General features: G+C 44.4%; 2 protein-coding genes across 4 annotated transcripts; both read right to left on the minus strand.

Moving 5' to 3' along the window:
• Window positions 1-976: 976 nt before the first annotated feature.
• gpr156 (G protein-coupled receptor 156) lies at window positions 977-19821 on the minus strand. 3 transcript variants are annotated; one of them, XM_053877718.1, is made up of 10 exons: window positions 19639-19821; window positions 15829-15974; window positions 7828-7955; window positions 7630-7759; window positions 7282-7392; window positions 7090-7215; window positions 6664-6759; window positions 4691-4927; window positions 4134-4292; window positions 977-3404 (listed from the first exon to the last, which is right to left on the minus strand). In XM_053877718.1, the coding sequence occupies exons 2-10, from the start codon at window positions 15943-15945 to the stop codon at window positions 2274-2276; spliced, it is 2235 nt and encodes a 744-aa protein (XP_053733693.1). In that variant the 5' UTR covers window positions 15946-15974; window positions 19639-19821; the 3' UTR covers window positions 977-2273. The 3 variants fall into 3 exon arrangements, with proteins under 3 accessions (XP_053733693.1, XP_053733695.1, XP_053733694.1); XM_053877720.1 differs by lacking the exon at window positions 15829-15974; XM_053877719.1 differs by lacking the exon at window positions 4691-4927.
• Window positions 7836-11863, minus strand: LOC128766235 (zinc-binding protein A33-like). Its single transcript, XM_053877721.1, has 2 exons — window positions 11182-11863; window positions 7836-10911 (listed from the first exon to the last, which is right to left on the minus strand). The coding sequence occupies exon 2, from the start codon at window positions 10907-10909 to the stop codon at window positions 9473-9475; it is 1437 nt and encodes a 478-aa protein (XP_053733696.1). The 5' UTR covers window positions 10910-10911; window positions 11182-11863; the 3' UTR covers window positions 7836-9472.
• Window positions 19822-21850: the final 2029 nt, after the last annotated feature.

Raw genomic sequence — 21850 nt, forward strand, 5'->3', positions numbered from 1 at the left:
GCACCGCCCACTTGACTTAAGAGGGTTTTTTTCCACGCTGAGGACAGGAACAGCGGGCGGGGATGGATGTTGACCGTCGCCCCGGCCTCCGTCATTGCCAGTTCAGTAGCCGGGGCCACGGTCCATCCAGAGCAGAACCTCCCGTCACAGGAGCAGCTTCTTCCCCTCGGCCGTCAGACTGTTGAATTCGTGAACAGCCTTTGTTTATTTTATTTTATTTTATTTTTGTCAGCACTTTATTCCAAAACACTTTCCTAGTTGGTGTTGTTTATTTTATTTTATTTTATTTTATTTTTGTCAGCACTTTATTCCAAAACACTTTCCTAGTTGGTGTTGTTTATTTTATTTTATTTTATTTTATTTTATTTTTGTCAGCACTTTATTCCAAAACACTTTCCTAGTTGGTGTTGTTTATTTTATTTTATTTTATTTTATTTTTGTCAGCACTTTATTCCAAAACACTTTCCTAGTTGGTGTTGTTTATTTTATTTTATTTTATTTTATTTTATTTTTGTCAGCACTTTATTCCAAAACACTTTCCTAGTTGGTGGCCATGGCAATAAATTAAATTCTGATTCTGATTCTGGTGCGGTGGAGCAGTGGTTAGCGCTGCAACAAGGCACTGACTGCTCCTTCCGAGGTTTTGACCGAGTCTTTTCTCTGCCTGGGGTTGTCGGTGTCGCTTTCCTCTGGGACTCGGATTTCCTCCCACAAACCAAAAACACTGTTCAATTGGTGACTCTTAATTTTCCATATTATTTAAGAACCATATTCATAGTTATTTGATGATGTTCTTCAGTGGGTTTTAATCTTGTTGACTTGAACCTTTAGAGACATTCTGACCATTAATAATTCCAATTTCTGTCACTGTGGGCCAGATTGTTTCTCTTTTCGTTTCAGATTTCAATGATGATTTCCAGCTTGAGTTTAGGAAGGAATTCATGCATATCCTAATGTAACCTCCTGGTTCAAAACACTGCATTTTTATCTGCAACGAACACCCTATAAACATCAAAATAAACCATCACATGTTAATGTTGGATATACAGGTATTGGATGGATGTCGCAAAAGTCTGTTTCATTATCGCTTTGAAGGAAAGTCTCCACACTGTGCTGCATCACAAATGTGTCTTAGAGAAAATAAAATCCTCATAGGCTGCTTGGAAAAAAAAGGGTCTGGAAAATAAGCATCAGAGCAAAAATAATGATAGACACAGGAAGATCAAGCATCATTTGCTTGTAAAAAAAAAAAGAAATTGGAGTTTAGTGAATGTTTCTGGAAACTTTGGGTGGACGAATATGATTTAAAGTTACCTTATTTCATTTTTTTAAATGGTCAATTATTTATTTCTGAGGGACAAAAATATGGAATGGTTTTTAATTAAAATATACTGTACAAACTCACAAAATAGTAAAAACTTAAAACAAAATAAAAGCAGACAAATTAATAAACCGGCTCGGTAAATAAATATTCAAATAAATACGACCACAAATGAATATGAATGCCATTTTGTGCTACAGTGTTTCTAAAATATCAGCACCAAAATCCTCATTTGAATTGAAATTAAACATCACCAGTTCGTTCGTAGATTTGATCAAAGTGCGACAGTAACAGTAAGATCCCTCGCATGATGGCGGCAGATGTGACCTTTGGATGTCCTGCTGAAGCTCTGCAAAACTTTGGCGACAGTTTTAACAGTGAACATTCCGTTCACAGGCCTCCCGCAGTGAGCAGGCTGGAGCTGTAATATGCACAATTCTTTATGAAACGTGATACAGAAGTGGTCATTTTCATACATGAGGCGCAACTGTTGATAATTCTGATGGTCTGTTTTCAGTTGGAAGATTCAAGAGGCTCTGTACGGCCAGCCAATCTTCTTCTCTTCGCAGATGAAGAGGAAAAAAATGCTGCAAAAGAAGCTTCATGTTTTCTTCAACAGTCTATAGGGAATCTGAGAGGGAAAGTTTTGTGCTCCAGACCTGACGTGCTACAATGCAACCAAGCAGGTTTGTTACGAGTTCAAGAATGTCCGAAAATACAGCGAGTCAAGAAGTGAAATGACCCAAATCGAGCATAAAAAATCTGTTCTAGGCGACGGCTTGTTTTCCACAGGGTCCGTGCTAGGACCCCCTGATTTGTTGTAATCCTCCTTACTGGAGTGAAAGCTATAGGTCGGCAGCAAAACCAACATTCCGGATTTCTTTTTTTTTAACCAGGCCATTTTGTTGTGAACGCAATGATTCAGTGCTCTACATGTGGAGGGAGGAGACTCCTATACAAAGGTGGGTTTGAGGTCTTCTTTGAACACCACGGGGTGCTGGGAGCGGTAGAGGCTGAAGCCTTCGTACTCGCTGTCCGAGGAATCAGAGGAAGAGTCCGAGGTCAGCAGAGAGCCTCGCTGCAGGCACGAGTCGCAGTAGGGCCGGTGGTAGAAGCAGAAGTCTGTGGAGCTGCTGGAGTCCGAGTCCCAGTACCGGCACGGGTCTCTGATGCGTGGAGGCTCTGCTTCCACTCCAACCTCAGGTGGAGGACTGTGACACAGAGGTGGGTTCCTGTTCGGTATCCTTTCATCGCCTCCCACATTCCTCTGCTCCTCGAGGTTTTGATCTAGAAGGTCGACTTCTTCTGATTTCTCACAGTGACTCGTCCTGCCACAGGTAGCACTGTCTGGACCGGCATAGAAGCAGGGCGGGGTCATGCCCCTTCTGGGGGAGTGGAACGGCGGTCGGCGTTTCCTCATGGCGTACGGAGAAATGCTCGGGTAGCGGAAGAGAACAGGAGGGTTCGGAGAACGTGGAGACAGAAGGGAGCGAGGAGAAGCCAGGGACTCCGACGGCCTCCTGGATGTTTGGCTGAGACTCCTCAGAGCTGACTCCATGACTGCATCCATGCTCAGCTCTTGAAGGACTTCCTGCAGCTTCTCGCTGCTAACAAATCCAGCCAGTCTAGAGTTCGGTGCCGGTGGAGATGTTGGACCATTACAGAAAGAGACCACCTCCGCGGGGCTCAGGAGCTTCTGAGATTGAAGTGAGGTGACAAAATCAGCGGTCTCCTGTGGTGTCCTGAGGAAGCCGGGCGGCACGAGGGACCCTGGGGCCCGCAGGTCCTCATCTGGACAGCCATGATCAGGGGCGGAGGATGTGGCGCAAGCCTGCAGTGGCTCAGCAGCAGCAGTCAGAGGAGAGGAGAGGAGAGCGGGAGAGAGCCGCTGCTCTCTCTGAGGTAGAGGAGAAGTGGGGCTGCAGGGCTGCAGCTCCGTGGTCTGAGTGGAGGAGGAGTTGAGGTTAGCGGCTGAAGAGGTCGCGTCCTGGTCCCGGGACGGCTGGCTGGCTGACACCAGGAGCAGAAGCTTGTCTTTGGCATTGTTCACCTGCTCCTGCAAGCTGTCAATCACCGCATTCTTCTGCAAACCAAACACAAGAAACGGGTTCTGTCGAGTGCCATTCCGCTCAAGCTGAATCGGATTGTTCCACATGTTCCGTTCTACCTATTGGTTAAATAAGGGCCAATATAAACTAGAGTGCAACACCGCCCTCTATTGGCGGTATGTCATAATGTCATATTCCAAAGAAATTATTCAGTTCCTCCAATGGACATTCAGTTTGTTTCCTAGGATTCTCTAATATTTTGTTTTAATAATCATCAATCAATAAGTAAAAAAAAAGAACTGGGACACAGCTCCTGGAGGCCACTGCACATGGGAGGACTGACGTTTTTAACAGTAAAAAAAAATAAAGTTTGACGGTGATAAAGTAAAAAAATCAACCAGAATTAAATAAATGAACACTAGATAAAAATATTTGAGCGATAAAAATAACTAGTGATTACACAGTTAGAGGGTAAACTTTATGATTATCTTTAATTTTTATCGTAATAAATTCAAAAAAGGTATCATAGTTATAAAAAAAATAAAAATCACCCCTGATATTAGGTAGTGATGAGCTGAAGAGCAGTGTCCTCCTTTTCACTAGGTGGCGCTCTCGGTTTAAAAATGATGATGCTGCTTAGAGGTTTTCATTGAAACTTTTTTTTTTTTAATCCAGATGTTTTAGAGCGTAGGGCGCCACCTATTGGCGACACTGTTTCATGAAGCTTCATCAGGCCATCACTACGAAACCAGAAGTGAACCAACCTCACTGAGCAGTTTCTTCATGGAGTTGTTCTCCCCGAGCAGGAAGTAGATCTCATCCTGGCTGTATGCTGAGGTCTGACTCTTGCTGGGGCTGCTGAAGTACTTGGCCATCTGGCTGGGGTTGTTCTGGTCCTCCTCAAACTGCCTCCACTCAGTCAGCTGGTGGGCAAAAAGGAAAAAAGAGTTACGCAACAAGACAATAAACCTTATCAACATGATGCGACACGGGCCTCTGCGCCAGGTGTGTTTGATCATGTTGCTCAGCGCTAAAATATTCACCGCCGGATTCATTCTTGCGCTGTGACCGACGACAGGCGCCGCAGCATGTTGTTGACTCATAAGCTGAGTCACACGCCGCGCTCCGCGACAGGAAAATGGAAGCGCTTGTGCGCCCAAATTGTATTGTTCCCGTCAAAACTAAACCAGAGTCACGCAGTCTCCTCTCACTTCATCTGCCCTATTGACAGGTTCAGATTTGTCGCCATGAAATCACTTCTCTCTTTTCCTCCCAGCCACAGAAATCCTCAGATGGTGCTATCAACCTCAGCTCAACTGACCTGGGGCACAAACAGCATGCAGTTGGTGGCCAAGGTGCAGATGAAAATGGCGCCCGCCACGGTGCTGTAGACCAGGTTGGGCCACGCCGCCAGAAAGACGGAGACGGGAACAGCCACCGTGGAGCAGACGGCGACCAAAGTGGCGGCGGTTATTATCGTCGGGGACTGATTGACGGGCGGGTGGCTCACGTTGCTGGTCAGCCCCGCCAGGTACGTCCCGTAAAGGAGGAGGCATCCCTGAGAAACAAAGATGGACGCTCAGCTTCCTCGCAGTCTGACTCCATCAGGGTTTTCAACCCTTTTTTAAGCCGCGGCACAGTGTTCATTTGAAAAAATCACCACCAAAGGAACCTCAGCCAAAGCGCAATGGTGCTCAGTCAGAAGTCCTGCAGAAAATCCCTTCTTTATTTGTGAGTCATTTTAGCTCGCTCAGCAATTTTGATGCTACTCGCACAAACAAATGGCAGAAAATGCGTTGGTTTAATAATGTCTCCAGAAAGGGCTGGACAATAAATGATGATTTATTTTTTTCTTTGAAATGACTGCTATGATTTTATTACAATCTTCTTTGCATGATTTTATTGCAGAAAGATCTTTAACATTCTTTGCCTCCGCTTCATAACAACAATGATTCTCTCTCTCTTCATGTTTTGCAGTGCATTTATTGGGTTCTGCACTCAGTTTTTAGCCAACATTTAAACAAGGAAGCCAACTTTGATGGTCTCTGAGTGTCAATAAAGTTTTGAAGTGAGACGTCATGTTAGCCATTAGCTCTATTAGCCCTGTTACTTTTGTTAGCTCTGTTAGCCCTGCTACTTTGGTTAGCTCTGTTAGCTCTGTGGTGCAATTTTTTTCTTTGAAATGACTGCTATTATTTTATTACAATCTTCTTTGCATGATTTTTTTTAAGTGAGGTGCCATGGTAGCTGTTAGCTCTGTTAGTTCTGTTAGCTCTGTGGTGCAATTTTTTTTTTCTTTGAAATGACTGCTATGATTTTATTACAATCTTCTTTGCATGATTTTATTGCAGACAAATCTTTAACATTCTTTGCCTCTGCTTCATAACAACAATGATTCTTTCTCTCTTCGCGTTTGGCAGTGCATTATTTGGTTCTGCACTCAGTTTTTAGCCAACATTTAAACAAGGAAGCAAACTTTGATGGTCTCCGAGTGTCAATAAAGTTTTGAAGTGAGACGCCATGTTAGCCATTAGCTCTGTTAGTTCTGTTAGCCCTGTTAGTTCTGTTAGCCCTGTTACTTTTGTTTGCTCTGTGGTGCAATTTTTATTTCTTTGAAATGACTGCTATTATTTTATTACAATCTTCTTTGCATGATTTTTTAAGTGAGATGTCATGTTAGCCCTTTTAGCTCTGTTAGCTCTGTTAGTTCTGTTAGCTCTGTGGTGCATTTTTTTCTATGACTTTATTACAATCTTCTTTGCATGATTTTTTTGAAGTGAGATGTCATGGTAGCTCTGTCAGCTCTGTCAAGTCCGATAGCTCTGTTAGCTTTGTTAGCTACGTTAGCTTTGTTAGCTATGTTAGCTTTGTTAGCCATGTTAGATCTATTACTTCTGTTAGCTCTGTTAGCTTTGTTAGCTATGTTAGATCTGTTACTTCTGTTAGCTCTGTTAGCTTTGTTAGCTATGTTAGCTATGTTAGCTTTGTTAGCTATGTTAGATCTGTTACTTCTGTTAGCTTTGTTAGCTCTGCGGTGCAGACAGTCTCTGGCGTCGCAGGACCGACATGGAGCACGCTATTATTCTGTCGTGAAGGTGTGTGGTCAAGTTAGGGACGCATCAGGTTGAAAAACAACTCGAAGTGGTGCATTCGACCGAGTTCTTCGCTGTGAGTCTGTGGCAAGAGGAGCTAGCTCGATGTACAGAACGCTTGACGTCATCATGACAGCAGTGAAAACATGCCATACGGTAATTACTCAGCAATGTGGCTGTTATTACGATGATTATCACTCACCTTCTTCATAGCAATAATCATAATCCACAGATGTGAGTAGGAAGATGAACATGTGTCCTGCTGAGTCATCGAAAAAGATGTGTCCTTCTCCACCAGCTGAATCAGGATGGAATCAAAGGTTAGTTGTTCTGACAGAGGAGAGATCTGCTGACTCAGCTTGCATTATACGGGAGGTTCAATTCTATATTATAATGACATATATATTTATATCTATTTGTTGCTAAAGATGAAAATCGAAACACACAATCTACACAGCTGCATTAAAAAAAGAAAATGTGTGATTGTAAATAAAAAGATAGAAGCGACATAAAGAACCGTGGAGATATGTGACATTTTCGAACAATCATCTCCTAAACCTACAACGACAATGGGCTTCCTGCTGAGCTGAAGCACCATGACCATTCATTTCTGCTCCGTTTTCATTACCTTCACAGTGGCTCCAAGGGTTCTTGAACACCTGACAGGGTCAGAGAGGTTCCATGCCGTCAGGATCAGCAGGTCGGTCAGGATCAGCAGCGCCACCAAGCCCATCAGCTGGATGTCCCGTATGATCTGAAGCAAACAGTTGTTTAAAAACCTCCGATTTGGCGTCGTAAAGCGCCACCGTGGTGTGCCTACCACGCGCTTGTCAGGAAGCCTCTGGGTGAACACTCTGTAGAGCCGCCATGTCTTCCCTACGATCGGAGCGAACACCAGGGTGCTGCCGAGGCAGAGGGTCCACACTCGTGCCTGAAACCAAACCTTCTATGATCCCATAGGCACCAAGGCAGATGACTCATGGTGGGCTGATGAAGCTTCATGAAACAGAAGGTGGCGCTCAAAGTTTCAAAATGATGCAAGGTTCCATTGAAATGCCTGTTCAAATCCTCATACTTCAGAGCGCCACCTAGTGGGCTCTATAAAGGAGGACACTGTTTCATGAAGCCTCATCACGAAGCGCATCACTGCTGATGGCTGACATCTGACCTGCAGGACAACAGTCGGGGATCCACCCTGCGCTCGCGCCTCAAAGGCAAACAAGAAGCCGCTGGAGTACGTGAGCAGACTCCCGCAGAGCGTCAGGATGTTCAAGTTGGGACTGGACATCTTCACTATCCTGGTGATAGAAAGCACGACCTGGTGAGACTCATGAGCGCACGAGCGGACCACACCACTGAGGTCTACCTGTTGTTTTTGAAGCGCACAGTGAAGAGGAAGAAGCAGAAGGCCACCAGGATGCCACATGAGAGCAGAGTCCACACCACGGCGCTCAACACTGGAGAGAGGGAGCGGCGAGGAACCTCTGCTGCCGTCTGCAAACACAGGCACAGCCTTAAAACAAACCTTCAACACTTTCCTCTACTCCAAGTTAAGGAGTGAGCAGCTGCACATGAGCTTCAGGTCCATTTGTCTGAACCACATCCAGGCATCCAGTCTTGGGCACCCCCCAAAAAATGGACTCTAACTCAATGTACAGCAAGCGGTTCAGAACCTCCTGTGAAAGAATACTGACTCACTCTGGGTTGGTTTGGAAAAGCAAGGCTTTATTGAAGGTTTTTCTTTATGCCAAAATGAACTAACACATGAACATCAGTCTGCAGAAGATTGGTGAGATTTTATTCGATTACTACAGTACACTGGTCCCCAGTAAACTCCCCGATCTTCAATTTACCATACATTCCGGACTATAAAGCGCTACTGTTTTCTCATGGTCAGAGGCTTTTTATTTACCCTTAAAGCCCTCAAAATGTGAAGTCTGGAATCGAGAAGCAGCAGCTGAGACCGGCAGTGGTGTCGGAACTTTGGACTCGTGGGCAAAAACAACGCATTTTTGGGGGCTTTAATGTGAATAGAACATGTGAGACGCTGTCTCCAGACAAAGTGCATACGGCACAAAAGTCCGACGTGGACACGAGTCGGATTTTGGCCGCTGACTTGATCCCTGCTGGAGAGCTGCACCTTGTCTTTTGTGAGAGCAGTGTGGATAAAGCAAGGAGCTTCGTATTACGCAGCTTGTTTCTGCTATTTCCTCACTCTCGATCTTCCGTTTTCAAAACTAGTTTTGAAAAGCGTTTTTCTACAGTGCAGACAGCACCACTGAACCTGCAGCTTATAGACAGGTGCATCTTATCGATGAGCAAGAGCTGTTTTCCTTCTTAAATTTACTGGGTGCAGCTAATATTCCAGTGCGTTCTATAGTCCAGAAATGACGTTATTAGTAAAAATAAAACACATATATATAATCTATTTTATATCTTTCATACTCTCTATTGCAGAAAATCAAATGTCAAATTGATTTAGAAAAAAAGGAGCAAGTATAATATCCAAGTGTGGCAATAGTTAGGTAATAGGTAAAACACATTTTCACTGCTCACAACTCGATCTGTGGTGAAGATTCATGGTGAAAACAGACCAAAAACTGCCATCCATGTGGACAGAAACACATTGTCCACACCAAACTATTCTCCATCTCGGAGATGATGCTCTGAAGAAACTCGCTTCACGACAGGACTCGGAAACAAGTAGTGATGGGTCGATGAGGTTTCATGAAACAGTAATCTGATTTTCAGGGGCCACCAGATGGCGCTGTCTGCGGTCAAATGGCAGGACTTGAGAAAATACTTTATTAAAATATTGCATCATTTCTTAACCAAGAGCGCCAACCAGTGGCCTCTGGAAACAACCCTCATCAACCCTGCAATACTGTTTCATGATACCTCATCTACCCGTCACTAGAAATCAGTAGTGGAGGGGTGAACCCCAGGGGGCGCTGGACTAAGTCAATCTAAGAAAAAACCCATCTAAGACTGACGTGCAGCGGGAGAGACCTTCAGGATGAGACGGCTGAGACGGTGAGAGGTGCCGAGTTGACCCCCCCATGGTTGCGCCGAGGGTTCAAGAAAGGAAAAACCCTGCCATGAAAGGTGCAACCAGTGAACGAGTAAATCTGCTCGGCAGAGTCCGGGTCATAGAAGGAAACCTGCCCGCGGTCCATGTCCACATACACTCCGATCACCTCAGCGCTCTCCGTCAGTGGGACACGGACGGGAAGGCTGCCCAGGGCCCAGTAGCTCTGATCCCGTCTGAGCCCCAGAATCCAGTAGCCATTTTCAGGCTTCAGCACGTCTCCTCCTTTTCTGTTGACAGACTCCAGACAGACGCCCACGTCCCACTCTGTCTTCCCCTTCACACAGACTTGGAAGTAGAAGGATCCGGAGGAGAATCCCTCTTTCCCCAGAATGCTGATCCCCGGGTAGAACCTCTCGGGGTTGTCGGGCAGACTCGCCGCCTCGTCCCTGTGATGCACTTGTTTCCTATCCTCAGACAGAACCAGTTTGGGGTGAGCAGTATCCGGATCCAGAGTCACGTCCACTGCCCGCTGCTGAGCTCGCACCACTTCTGTCCGGCACAGTTTCCTCTCCTGAGTCTTCACCGTCTCCTCCAGCTGACCTGCTAACCTGCTCAACGCTCTCCTCACCGCGGCCACCTCGGCAACGCTGTCCGCACAGAGCTCCGGCCGCTCCTCACCTCCCGGCGGCGTCAAGGCCGACATGTCCTCAAGGTCACATTGGTCGCGGTTCAACAGCTCCTTCAGAAGACGGCTCCTCCTCTTCAAGGCGTCGATCTCCTCGCTCAGATTCCGCATCATCTCATCTGCTCTGATGTCGAGGTGTCTCTGAGCGGCGCCGACCTTCTCCACCACTTCACCTTCGCTTCTGTGGATCGACTCAAGCAGCTTGTCGAAGATCTGCAAACACTCCGCCAGCTCTCGCTCTGTCCTCTCTTTGCTCTCCTTAACCTGCTCAACCACTTTGCTGACTTTCAAGAGTCGATCATGAATTGTTTTTTCCACCTCCGCGAGGACCCATCTAATCTGTGCTTTCTTATCAGTGTTTCCCTCACCGAGCGCGGCGTCACAGGCGACGCCGTGCTGCGGTTTAACAGCTCCATGCTCACTATTCCTGTCAGGAGCTGCCACATATTCACTCTCTGAAGCGTCTCCTGCCTTCCTCTCTTCATGCTCCTCGGACCTCTTAAACCGAGAAGTCAATTCTGCGATCAAGACGTTGACTTTCAGCTCCGGCTTCTTGCTGAACTTGTGTTTGCACATGGGGCAGCGCAACACGCTGGTGCTCCTCCAGTAGCCGTGAATGCAAGCGCTGCAGAAGTTATGCCCACAGGCTGTGGACACAGGCCCGCTGAACAAATCCAGGCAGATGGGGCAAAGTAGTTGTTCTCTGGAGAGCACCGCGCCAGCCGTCGCCATGTCTGCAAACACATCCAGAAACAGGTGCCGCTGTTAGGGCTCTGGAGTGTGCACCCCCTTATTTACTGTCGGAAACAGTTGTGCCCTCTCAGATAGGTTCAGGAATAGCAACAAATGGAGGGTTTCACCTTTCATTTAGCGGCATTTCCCTTCAAACACAGCACCATAGACATCTCACCATGAAACAAACAAAGTGCGGCACCGGAACAGACGCTACACTCAACACAGTTGGTTTGAAGGTGAAAAAAGATTTGAAAAAAAGAGGAACTTACCTGGTGGAAAACGCAGCAGCTGCAGCAGTAAATGCACTTTGTGGAGGGAAGAGGTGGCGGCTGTTTGCTGACCAGCGGTCTGTGCTGCTCAAGTGTATTTGGATTGTAGCATTAGGGAGTCATGCGCTCTCCCCATGTAGCCCATTCTTTTCTTAAAGGCACAGATGATCAGTCGCCGCCAAAGTGACACTGACTGTTGTAATATTGGGCCCCAAACTGTTTCACCGTCAGCCGACATTTGAATTGTGGGATTAGTGAGGACGATTCTGGAGTCAAGAAAAGCCTTTTTGCCCCCCATATACTTGGTGGAAGTACGAGAACTGGGACTTTGTTGTGACGCAGGGAGTGAAAATATTGTAACTTGAGGGCAACAGTTAAAATTCTTCCTTTGCAAACAGAAGGTAGTTGGAATTTGTTCAGCTAAGCACTTAATACTGTACATGTCTCCATGTTAGATTTGAGCTGGTGGCTGGAGTATTCTTTTCATTATTTCCTCCACCAAGGAGGTTTTTCCGTTTTCCTCCCTGTTATTGAAATAGCTTGAAAAGTAATAAACAGATGTTTTTTTTTTTTTTTTAGGGACAGATATTGTATCACCACATGGATCCAGATATCTATCTAAGGTCTCAGCACCATGCTGAGTTCAGGACAGTGGGACAAATATCAAGCCACATTTTTGTGCCTTAAATATTATAAAACACAACAAGTGACATGATGCTATTACATTATAAGCTTCAAATAGTCAGATTATGTATTATTTTGTTTTATTGAAAGATGTTCAATACAAGTGATAAATAATATCTGGGTAAAACATGTAAATATAGTTATTAATATAGTTATATTATGGGGTATTATAGTTATTTTTGGGGACAAAAATATTAAAATGATTCATAGAAGGTTCTCATTCATAAAGAAAAAGGAAATGGAAAACATAAAATGCAAATGGAGTTATATTTATAATTCTAATTGAAACTGGACCATTGCTCTGTCCTACTGAGGGCCACATGAATACATTCAAAGGGCCGAATGTGGACCCCGAGCCGCACTTTGCCCACCTCTGACCTCCAGGTTTAAACGTATACTGAATCAGAATAATGAGCAAACCTGTTAAAACGGAATGGAAACACATTTTTCAGACTTTTCAGTGTGGTTTAAAGGAAAAATCTTGAGAGAAACATCAGAACAGTCACATGACAGGTACGTTGCTCCTTACAGAGCTTTACTTCTCATGATTAAAAAGGGGGAATGACGACGACGTCTCAGGGACTCAGATCTTCTGACACACTTGCATGAATTATTCCAGTGTTTTTCAACCTTTTTCAAGCCACAACTTGGTTCATTGAAAAAAATCCCGAGGCACACCACTAAAGGAACCTCGGCCAAAGCACACTTGTGCTTAAAGTCCTATGGAGAATCCCTGCGCATTGGTGAAAAACTCTAGCTACTGACACTCGGTTGCTATTTTGCCAGGCTATTTGCAGAAACAAACTACAGAAAATCTATTTGTTTCAAATGTGTCCAGAAAGAGGAGGGCAATATGGCAAAATATATCATGAATTATTGATTTATTTACTTACTTTAAATACCTGTTTCAATGTTATCACTTCTCTTTTGCATGATTTTATCGTACTTTTGAGTTTCCAGACAAAAACCTTGGTATTCTTTGCCTGAACTTGCTTCTTGCGCTTTTTCTCTTCACATTTTGGAGCGCATTTATTTTGTGGTGCACTTAGATTTATACCAACCTTTAAACCACAAAGCAAACTTTGACAGTCCATGAGTATCAATAAACTTTTGAAGAGAGACGTCACGTTAGCCGTAAGCTCTGCGGCGCAGAGAGTCTATGGCGTCGCAGGTCCGACAAGGATCCCTCCCTCCCTCCCTCCGTGGTTCTGTGGTGAAAGTGTGTGGTCAAGTTAGAGGTGCATCAGGTTTAAAAAGAAGAATGAAGAAGAATGAGCTTTAAAAGTAGGTCGACACCATTGAGGTCTGCGATTTTTGGGGCGCACAAGTTTGTATATATGACCTTCTTTCAACTCAGCATGTACTGTATGTATATGTATATTTATATATATATATATATATATCAGAATACAAACAAGTCGGGACCAAAATAAGCGCTTGGAAAACACATGTGCGTCGCCGCATTTGTAGAGACCAGAAAGTGACCTTTGATAGCAGGGTGACGGGAGGCCGAGAAACTCCCCTTAAGTACAGGGGTGAGTCGCCAACTCCCCACATAAAAGAGCTCATGTTTTCACCCAGGACCACTTCTCTTTATACGTGGATACTGTAGTGATTCCTTCTCCAGAGATTCAAGCATGGACCTGGTGAACTTTTCTGGAATGTATAACTTCAACTCAGAGACATCTCCTCGGGTTCCTCCCATGCCTGTTGCAGCTCAGAGATCTCGGACCCCCCCAGATAAGGACCATAAATTGGTTGAATGGTCAAAGGGGGGAGAGACTAGAGCAACAGTCCAGGATGCTGTGCCGTAAGAGGAAAAAACTCTGACCAACTTGTGAACCCTCTTTGGTGGGGGACACACACAGCTCCCCCTTCTCCAGGTTCCAGATGAACAAAGACAGACTTGTATGTGAATGTGTCTTAATGTGTATTTCTTAAAAAGGACTTTGTTTCCCACTTAACCCATGGTTTTCACAGGATGTTCCAGCAAACCAGATGCCCTGAACATGTGATGTTAAACTTGACATGAATGGTTGATCATTATATTGATCGTTATAAGAAGACAATGTGCTAGAATGGTCATGTTTGGTGTCGTTTGAATGCTTAAATTGAGATGGGAAAGTTGTGACAGATTGTGAGCAACTTTACAACTCAGGTAATGTTTTATTGTCAAATAAAACTCTGGTACTGGGGGGATCAAAATCTCCCATCTCAAGATTGGAATTTACGACCCCGTTGGAGGAGGAGGAGGAGGAAGGCCAGGCTTGGAAATCCTCGTCCAATCAGCAATAGGTGATGGAACTCCTTCAACCAATCAAGACTGGACAAGGAGACTCTTCATGAGAGTTTAAAAGACCCAGTTTACAGAGGTTCATCTCTCTGCCCCCCTCTGTTCAGCCCTCTGTGCTCCTCTCTGTTCAGCCCTCTGTGCTCCTCTCTGTTCAGCCCTCTGTGCTCCTCTCTGTTCAGCCCTCTGTGCTCCTCTCAGTTGCCCTCTTCCCCCTTCTTCTGCCGCTCCTTCTGGCTCCTTCGCCTCCTACAACCAACTACAACCAACTTCTCCGACGGTTCCTGCTCAGGTTTCCTGCAAAGACTCTTGCTTCTCCTCCACCCTTGAAGCCGTGCCAGCGTTCCACTCGCTGCCCATCCAAGTGTGAGAGTGATCGAGAACTTCTCCAAAGTTGCACGTCGCCCTCGTCCTACAGCGGTCTGCCAAGCCAGAGCCTCCTTCAGGAACGGCCCAGTCACACCACGTGATCACAGCCGGCGGCCGTGACGAGCACGCGAGTCCAACTTCCGACAACCTTCCGCTGCCTGGAGTGGGTCATTAAGGCGACCACTCTAGAAGGTTGTTCAGACCGGTGAATCACCTGGCACGAGAGAAAGATACGCCTTCGGTCCTACGCCGCTCTCTGCCAGCTACGATCACCCCGTCTGCGACGAAAGATCCACGGCGGTCCGGAAGACGATCCGAGAGTGCCATCGACGCCTGAAGCTGCGTGTCCTCATCACCTCCAAGTCACCTCGCTGAGAACCAGGACGCCTCCCTCCAAAGCCACCTGCCTCCTCCCTCACCTCCTGACCGACCTTCTGCATCTACTCATCACCCTCTCATCCATCCATCCATCCCATTCATCATTCCATTCATCGCCAAAGTAAGCCGCTGCTTGTCATCTCTGCACAGATTGGTGTGTTGGGGTTTAGTCATTTCATTCCTTGCCTGAGGTTGACAGTTAGACTAGAACGTCTCAACTTTCCCATCAGTTACATACGCGTCTGATGCAGTATTGACATTGCTTCATAACTGGTTTGCGTTTCCATCGCAATATTGTCGGGATCATATTACTCTACTTCTGCATCTTTCCTGTTTCTTTCTGTTCTTTTATTCCTAAATAAATCTATAAAATTACGTTGGTCTTGATCACGTTACTTTGGAGTGTATTATAATCAATCTAAGAGCCTCTGATCAGTAAAGGACATTACATCACGAGTAGTGACTTCAGATAAATAGATTGATTACGCTAATAATTAATTAAGTTACCACAGTTAATTAATTAATTAAGTGTTAATCAAGAGAGCTTAATAGTCTCCTGGAAACTATATTTCAGGTGGTGCCCCAAACTTTCGAGGAGATATTATTTTTCATAATATCCACGTCACAGACGCAGGCGTCCGTGACCCGACAATCCGTCACTTTCACTACAATACCTTGTAATTATGCAGAGTCGACCGCACTCTTGGCAGGTTCTTAAAAGAAGAGCGAGTCGGAGGAACCTTTATTGGTCCTGGGATGGAGACATCACGCTGGAGTGGAGACCTACAACTGATCTTGTCGTCTATAGACCTCAAGCTGGTCTACAAATGAAAGCACCTTAAGCTCGCTCTATCTTCTGAAGTGTATCGAGTGTGTGAAGGTGTCAGACATCAGAAGGTCTTCACCGTGTGTTGGCGAGGAATTACCGAGCCGAGTCTGCACAGTCTCTGCAGCACCTCCAGACTCTCGGGCCGGTGGACTCCAGAGCCGCTGAAGCAGAGAGGCGAGTCACACTGGGAGCTGCAGTTCCACTCAGGCTCCATGTCACTCGGTCCACCTTCACAAGCACATCCTGGCAAACACACACACCAACGTTAAACATGGAGGCAGGAGGAGCAGGACCAGCGCAGAGAGGAGACAGAGTCAGGGAGGCCGCGTGGAGAGACAGTGACGGACCAGCAATGCAGGAGAGGACCACTAACAGTGGGGCTCAGGGAGGTGACCTGCCACTAGGCCGGACAGAAGAAACACTGCTGGAAGATGGTTGTGATGTGAAGTCACAAGAGCAGATCGAATGACAGCTGAAAAAAATGAATCGATGCACCCTGACGTTTAATCGGACCTGGACAGATTCAACCTAAATTTGCTCATTCTGGGTATTTATAAGTATTTATTTCAGAACCTTCACAAAGTGGATTTTTGACTCAGGTCAATGTGACCTATGCTACATAAAGTATGTGACACTGACCAGTTCCAGCACGTAGTATCCTGACATCACATGTTAAAGGGACCCTACTGTGCCACTTTATGTACAACAATAATAATGATGAATGCTTTTGCGATGTTTTTTTGGAAGTCAAAAAAAAAAAAAAATTAAATAAAAAATCATTGAATGGAGTGTTGTATTGTACCACACTCTCCCTCCTCTATTATTACATTATCATTATTGCAGAAAGCCCTCGAAACTGAATCATCATCATCATCAATAAATACGTATTAATACTACTCATACTAATAAAAATGAAAATACAACAATGAGTACTACTACCAATAATAATAATAGTAAACAGCATATGGCCCAAGTTGAGACTAATAACATATATATATATATATAATTTTATTTTTTTGTTTTTTTTGTTTTACTTGTTTTTGATTGTTTAATATATTTTAAATTTAAAATAATTGAACGACAATGACCTTTTTGATAAAAATAAAAACTCTATCTTCACTGTATTTACGTCAACAACTTAAATTCCAATGGAGTTTATGTGCTTCCCAATCCAACCTCAGATACTCAGTGGCTTGGCATTAAAATAAAAGGGGACACTTGATACTACCATGTCATCAGTAATGCATTTATACGGCTTTATAGAAGATGTTATGAATGTTCATAACCATGTTCAACAACTTAAAAAGAAGGTGCAGAACACATGTATATTATTTTCATATGTCTCCTTATATCTTCATGTCTATATTGTTTCTATATTTTATACTTATTTGATATTATATATTGATAGAATAATATAGAATATTGTCTGCTTAAATTTGAGCACAAGTTCCAGGATTTACTAACAGTTGGTTATGTATTACAGGGGCCCTGTTGTGCCCTCTTCCTTCCTCAGTGATCAAATCTCATATTTGAACGCAGTAAGTTGGCATCAAAATAACTTGAATAAAGTGAAGAACAGCCTCATTTCTGTCACCATCTTTGTCTGTGTTGAAGTACAGGGTCGTGTCTTCAGTGAAACTTCCTTAAAACATGGTGACGCTTCAGAGAGTATGATCCCAAACCAAATACAGGAGCATAAAGAAGTCAGGAAACCGCCGTCTGACCTGCCTTGCCTCAGATACAGCAGGTCTCTGAGGTGTCGAGGTACATTGTTGAGCTGCGTCGCCGCAGGCATTTTTATCAGCTGGGCCTCGGCTGCACCGACACGTCAGGCCCAGTGATGTGGCAGGGAATCACCCGAAACTCTGAGCAGTGTCCAGACACCCCGCGGGCCGCCGTGACTCAGCGACCCGCTGCTGTCAGAGCTCTGACACTTGCAGACAGGTGAGTGTTTACACGAGCGACTCGTCGTGAGACATCACATGACTGGCGTGGCCACATTTGACTGCAGCGGTCCTAGATATTTCTATGAAGTCGCAGGAAAGCAAAGCCGGCGGTGACCCACTTCCACCAGCGAAGGGTCCCCACAGAACAATGCATGACTGGGAAATGTCTGCAGTTCCTGTCCTCGCGTCATTTTCCAAGTTTAGATCACAGTCCTGCAGCTTCCCGCAGGAAACCCTCGCGGACGGAGGAATTTCCTGGCGCTGCAGGTCTTTAGCGCCAGGGTAAAGACCCCGCCACCCTGCGGAGGTCAACAAAGACCGACCAACATCCAGCAGTGAGGGTCAGCGTGGCCCCAGAAAGGAGCGTCCCCGGTGTTTTGACAGCTCATGTCAGTCATCAGGAGCGTCTCCTGAGGTGGTGAGGATGAGAAAACCTGAGCCGCACCACGTTTTTCATGAGCCTCCAGTCAAGCTGAGCCTCAGTCACTGTCCGGTCAGTGTCCCGCGCAGGGCGTTGTCGCCATGGTAACCGCTATAGTTCAGATATGGACGCATTCTTTCACGCCCAGTAATCCCTTTAAAAGTTTATACCTTAAGCTGCGTTAGAATGCAATTTTCAGGATAATCTCGGGGCATATGCCGCGTTTTGAAAGCCACTTCAATAAGGTATTTCAATGGTACACAAATATACAGCAAGATAAAACAGTGCTGCTTGTGTTCCGTAGAAGTGGCACCAGAACTCCACAACAATTGCTCGCTGTGATGGAAGTGTGGGTTTCACATCAATGAACCGGGTCACATGAGAAGAGTTGGTGAATATGGTCAAACAAAAGTTAATCCACTTCCAGCTTTGATTCAGGAGAAATATGAATGTGGATATTCAATTACAAAAGTCCCCACATGTCCCCGCATATTCATAAGCTCTACACTTGAAGTTATGATAACGGCAACTGCATTTTAAACAACTGCGAACTGCGAAGTTTTGATCAGATGAATCATATTTTTATAAATGTCATATGTTTATACACAATAATAACAATGATGAATGCTTTTATGATGAGTTTTTTTGGAAGTAAAAAAAATAGATAAATAAAAAAAAAATATTTGAATGGAGAGTTGTATTGTACCACACTCTCCCTCCTCTATTATTACATTATCATTATTGCAGAAAGCCCTCAAAACTGACCTCTAAAGTTTTACATCGTAACTATAGTATTGTGATATTATTTCAGCCTGTTGGGTCAACAAAGTAAAATACTACTACTACTACTACTACGACTACTACTACTACTACTACTACTACTACTACTACTAATAATAATAATAATAATAATAATAATAACAATAACAATAACAATAATAATTCATGAATAGCTATGTAAATAAAAAAGAAAATACAACTATGAGTACTACTACTAATAAAAAAAAATAATAGCCAGCATATGCCCAAAGTTGTGACTAATAATAGTATTGTTTTTTACTTGTTTTTGATTGTTGAATGTATTTATAATTCAAAATAATTGTAGACAAGACAAAAACTGAAATAGAAACAAGTGCAGTTTAGCCGTTTTGCATCAAAATCAACATTTGCAATAAAAATTAAAACAATATTTTCACTGTATTTATGTCAATAAGTTAAGTTCCAATGGAGTTTCTGTATTGCCTTCAGTTGAATACAATAAATAAGATTATTCATTACTATTTAATGTTAAGTTCTTCTGTACAAGTAAAAGTACACATATGTTAGCAATACATACAATATTGTTGGTAATAAAAAAATACTGTTTAAGGATATAAACGCTCCTTCAAATTGCCTTCAGTGAGTTCATTAAAATGTTTGAAAAAATGCACCTTCTTTAACACCAACACCTCAGTTCTGATCTCTCTGCTCAGTAGTAGTAGTCGTGATACACACCAACATATTCCAACAAGCCTTTGCTCAGAAGTGAGGAACAACATACCTCCGCTCCCAAATGAGGTCAGTGTCCCACTCGGCGTCCTGCTCCATCGCTGCGGCTCTGAGGAAAGGTGGAACCACACGGACGGACGCCCTGTACTCACACATTCGCCGCGGCTTTGGAGGAAAGCTCCTGTCAAAGTTTCCACAGAGAGTCCCGTCAGGAGCGGCGCAGCGCTCTGATGCAGCCTTCATTTGAGCCTGAAGGGAAGGAGGCGTGTGTCAGAGGAGGGAGGAGTGTGTGTGCGTGTGTGTGTGTGCTCTCCCCCCGCACCCTCGGGGGACTGGGTGGCACATGGGACATGTTCATGTCCACAGAGCAAATAAACAGCAGGAAAATGAAAGGCCCATCATGGGAAAACAGGACAGATGATCCCACCAAACAGCCACCTGCGGAAATGTTTCTCCGTTGGACTCGCCAGCCATCAGAAGCATGAAGGTGCTATTAAGGTGTCACCGTGATTTACAGCGCCAGCCTCCAAACAGGGTCATTCCTGGTGAAGGAGTGTCACAGCCTTCTCAGAAACATCCATGCACACACACACACATAAACCCTGCCTTTGTCAGCGATCATTATTAAAGCCATGCGCCTGAAGCTGTCGACAGCATCGAGCCACATGAAGCCACCATGAGCCCATGACTTACGCTTCTGCCTGGTCAAAACTATTTTGTCTCATATTTGTGATGACAGGCAGCGGTTTCATTGAAATTGTTGTTCAAATCCAGATATTTCAGAGCGCCATCTAGAGGGCTGTGAAAATGAGGACACTCTTTCATGAAGCCCCATGAGCCCATGACTTGTGCTTCTGCCCAGTCAAAAGTTTAATTTTGTTTCATATTTGTGATGACAGGCACCGTCTGGAACATGTGTCCAACTCACTACCAGATCCGAATTACTACTCGGGATTAGTGATGGGCTTGTGAGGCTTCATGAAACAGTGTCCTCATTTTCAGAGCTGAGTAGGTGGCGCTCACAGTTTAAAAATGATGCAAGACTTCAATGAAATGGTAGTTCAAATCCAGAGATTTTATAGCGGCATCTAGTGGGCTGTTTCATGAAGCTTCGTCAGACCATCACATCTCAAAATTCACTCTGAATCTACCTCAAATATTGAATAACTCTGTGTTCACACTTTGTAGACATGAATGTCAACGATTAATGAACTTTCAAAATGGGAATTCTGATAGAAGAAAGTATAAATATTCAGTGACTGAAACTAAAATTCCCATTTAGAGTTGAACAGCCAAACTTTTCCTACAGACTGAAGACTGGTCCTGACTATGTATCTGGAAAAGCTGTTGAGCGTTTCCTCTCTTGAACTGTCCACGCGCTGCATCATCAGCTCTGTTACACTGAAGCGTGGCAGCGGTTCTCAGGTTTCCTCCAAGATCAGGTTCATGACAGACAGGTGGACAAGCACAGCGCTCAGGTGATGTTGAATATTTCATCCAGTGACACACGCCTGTTGTTCACAAAGCAGGAGTCGCCAGTCACGGAGGGAGAGCTGGATGAAACAAGACACGTGTCGCTGAGCTGCGGACCAGCTGTGTCGCTTTAGAGAAACGTGGGCAGAAGCGACGCGTGGAAGGAACTAAATCCAACTTTATTATCGACACATCGCAAAGCAGCAGCCCCCACTAAGCTGTCACAAATCTAAACGCCTGTTTTTACAGATAAAAATCACTTCAGCTGAGAGTGAGGAAGCTCATTGGCTTCAAGTGTTTTCAATGGTCTGAAACCAGGGATAAAATGTTCCGAATATGGGGAACACTTCATGAACTCTTTTCTGTATTATAGTAACGAAACCATTTTATTTCTCGGTCATGTAAAACTGCGCATTTACTCACGTACATGAATCAAACATGGCCGCCGCCGACGTTGCTTCATCTGTCACTGTGTCCAGGTCTTCATCCTTCCCATCTCAAGTTCCCTCATGTTTCATTTCCAAAGCTTGACACCTGCGTGTGAGCATCATCTAAAAGTAACAAAACTCCACATTAAACCACACGCTCAGTGTCCGCAGCTGGTAAATGGAAACAATACGCTTAATAAATGTTGGTGTTCGTAAACCATTCGGACAGTAACTAAGTGAAAAAATATATATATATCAGGTGAAGTAGGAGTAGAATAATGTAATTTTAGTATTATAGAACACACTGTTTCTTGATGGATTAAATTAATATATCCATTCCTTCATAAATCCTTTAATAATTTC

This window comes from Synchiropus splendidus, chromosome 10 (genome assembly GCF_027744825.2).
Source record: "Synchiropus splendidus isolate RoL2022-P1 chromosome 10, RoL_Sspl_1.0, whole genome shotgun sequence".
NCBI lineage: Eukaryota > Metazoa > Chordata > Actinopteri > Syngnathiformes > Callionymidae > Synchiropus > Synchiropus splendidus.

Bases quoted from the DNA above. Each gene is read 5' to 3' on its own strand.
- LOC128766235 (XM_053877721.1), bottom strand. From the start codon at position 10,909: ATGGCGACGGCTGGCGCGGTGCTCTCCAGAGAACAACTACTTTGCCCC.
- gpr156 (XM_053877718.1), bottom strand. From the start codon at position 15,945: ATGGAGCCTGAGTGGAACTGCAGCTCCCAGTGTGACTCGCCTCTCTGC. The intron at 7,393-7,629 runs GTCAGATGTCAG...GTTTGGTTTCAG, and splicing joins CCCCGACTGTTGTCCTGCAG to GCACGAGTGTGGACCCTCTG. The intron at 4,293-4,690 runs GTCAGTTGAGCT...TTTGCCCACCAG, and splicing joins GCATGCTGTTTGTGCCCCAG to CTGACTGAGTGGAGGCAGTT.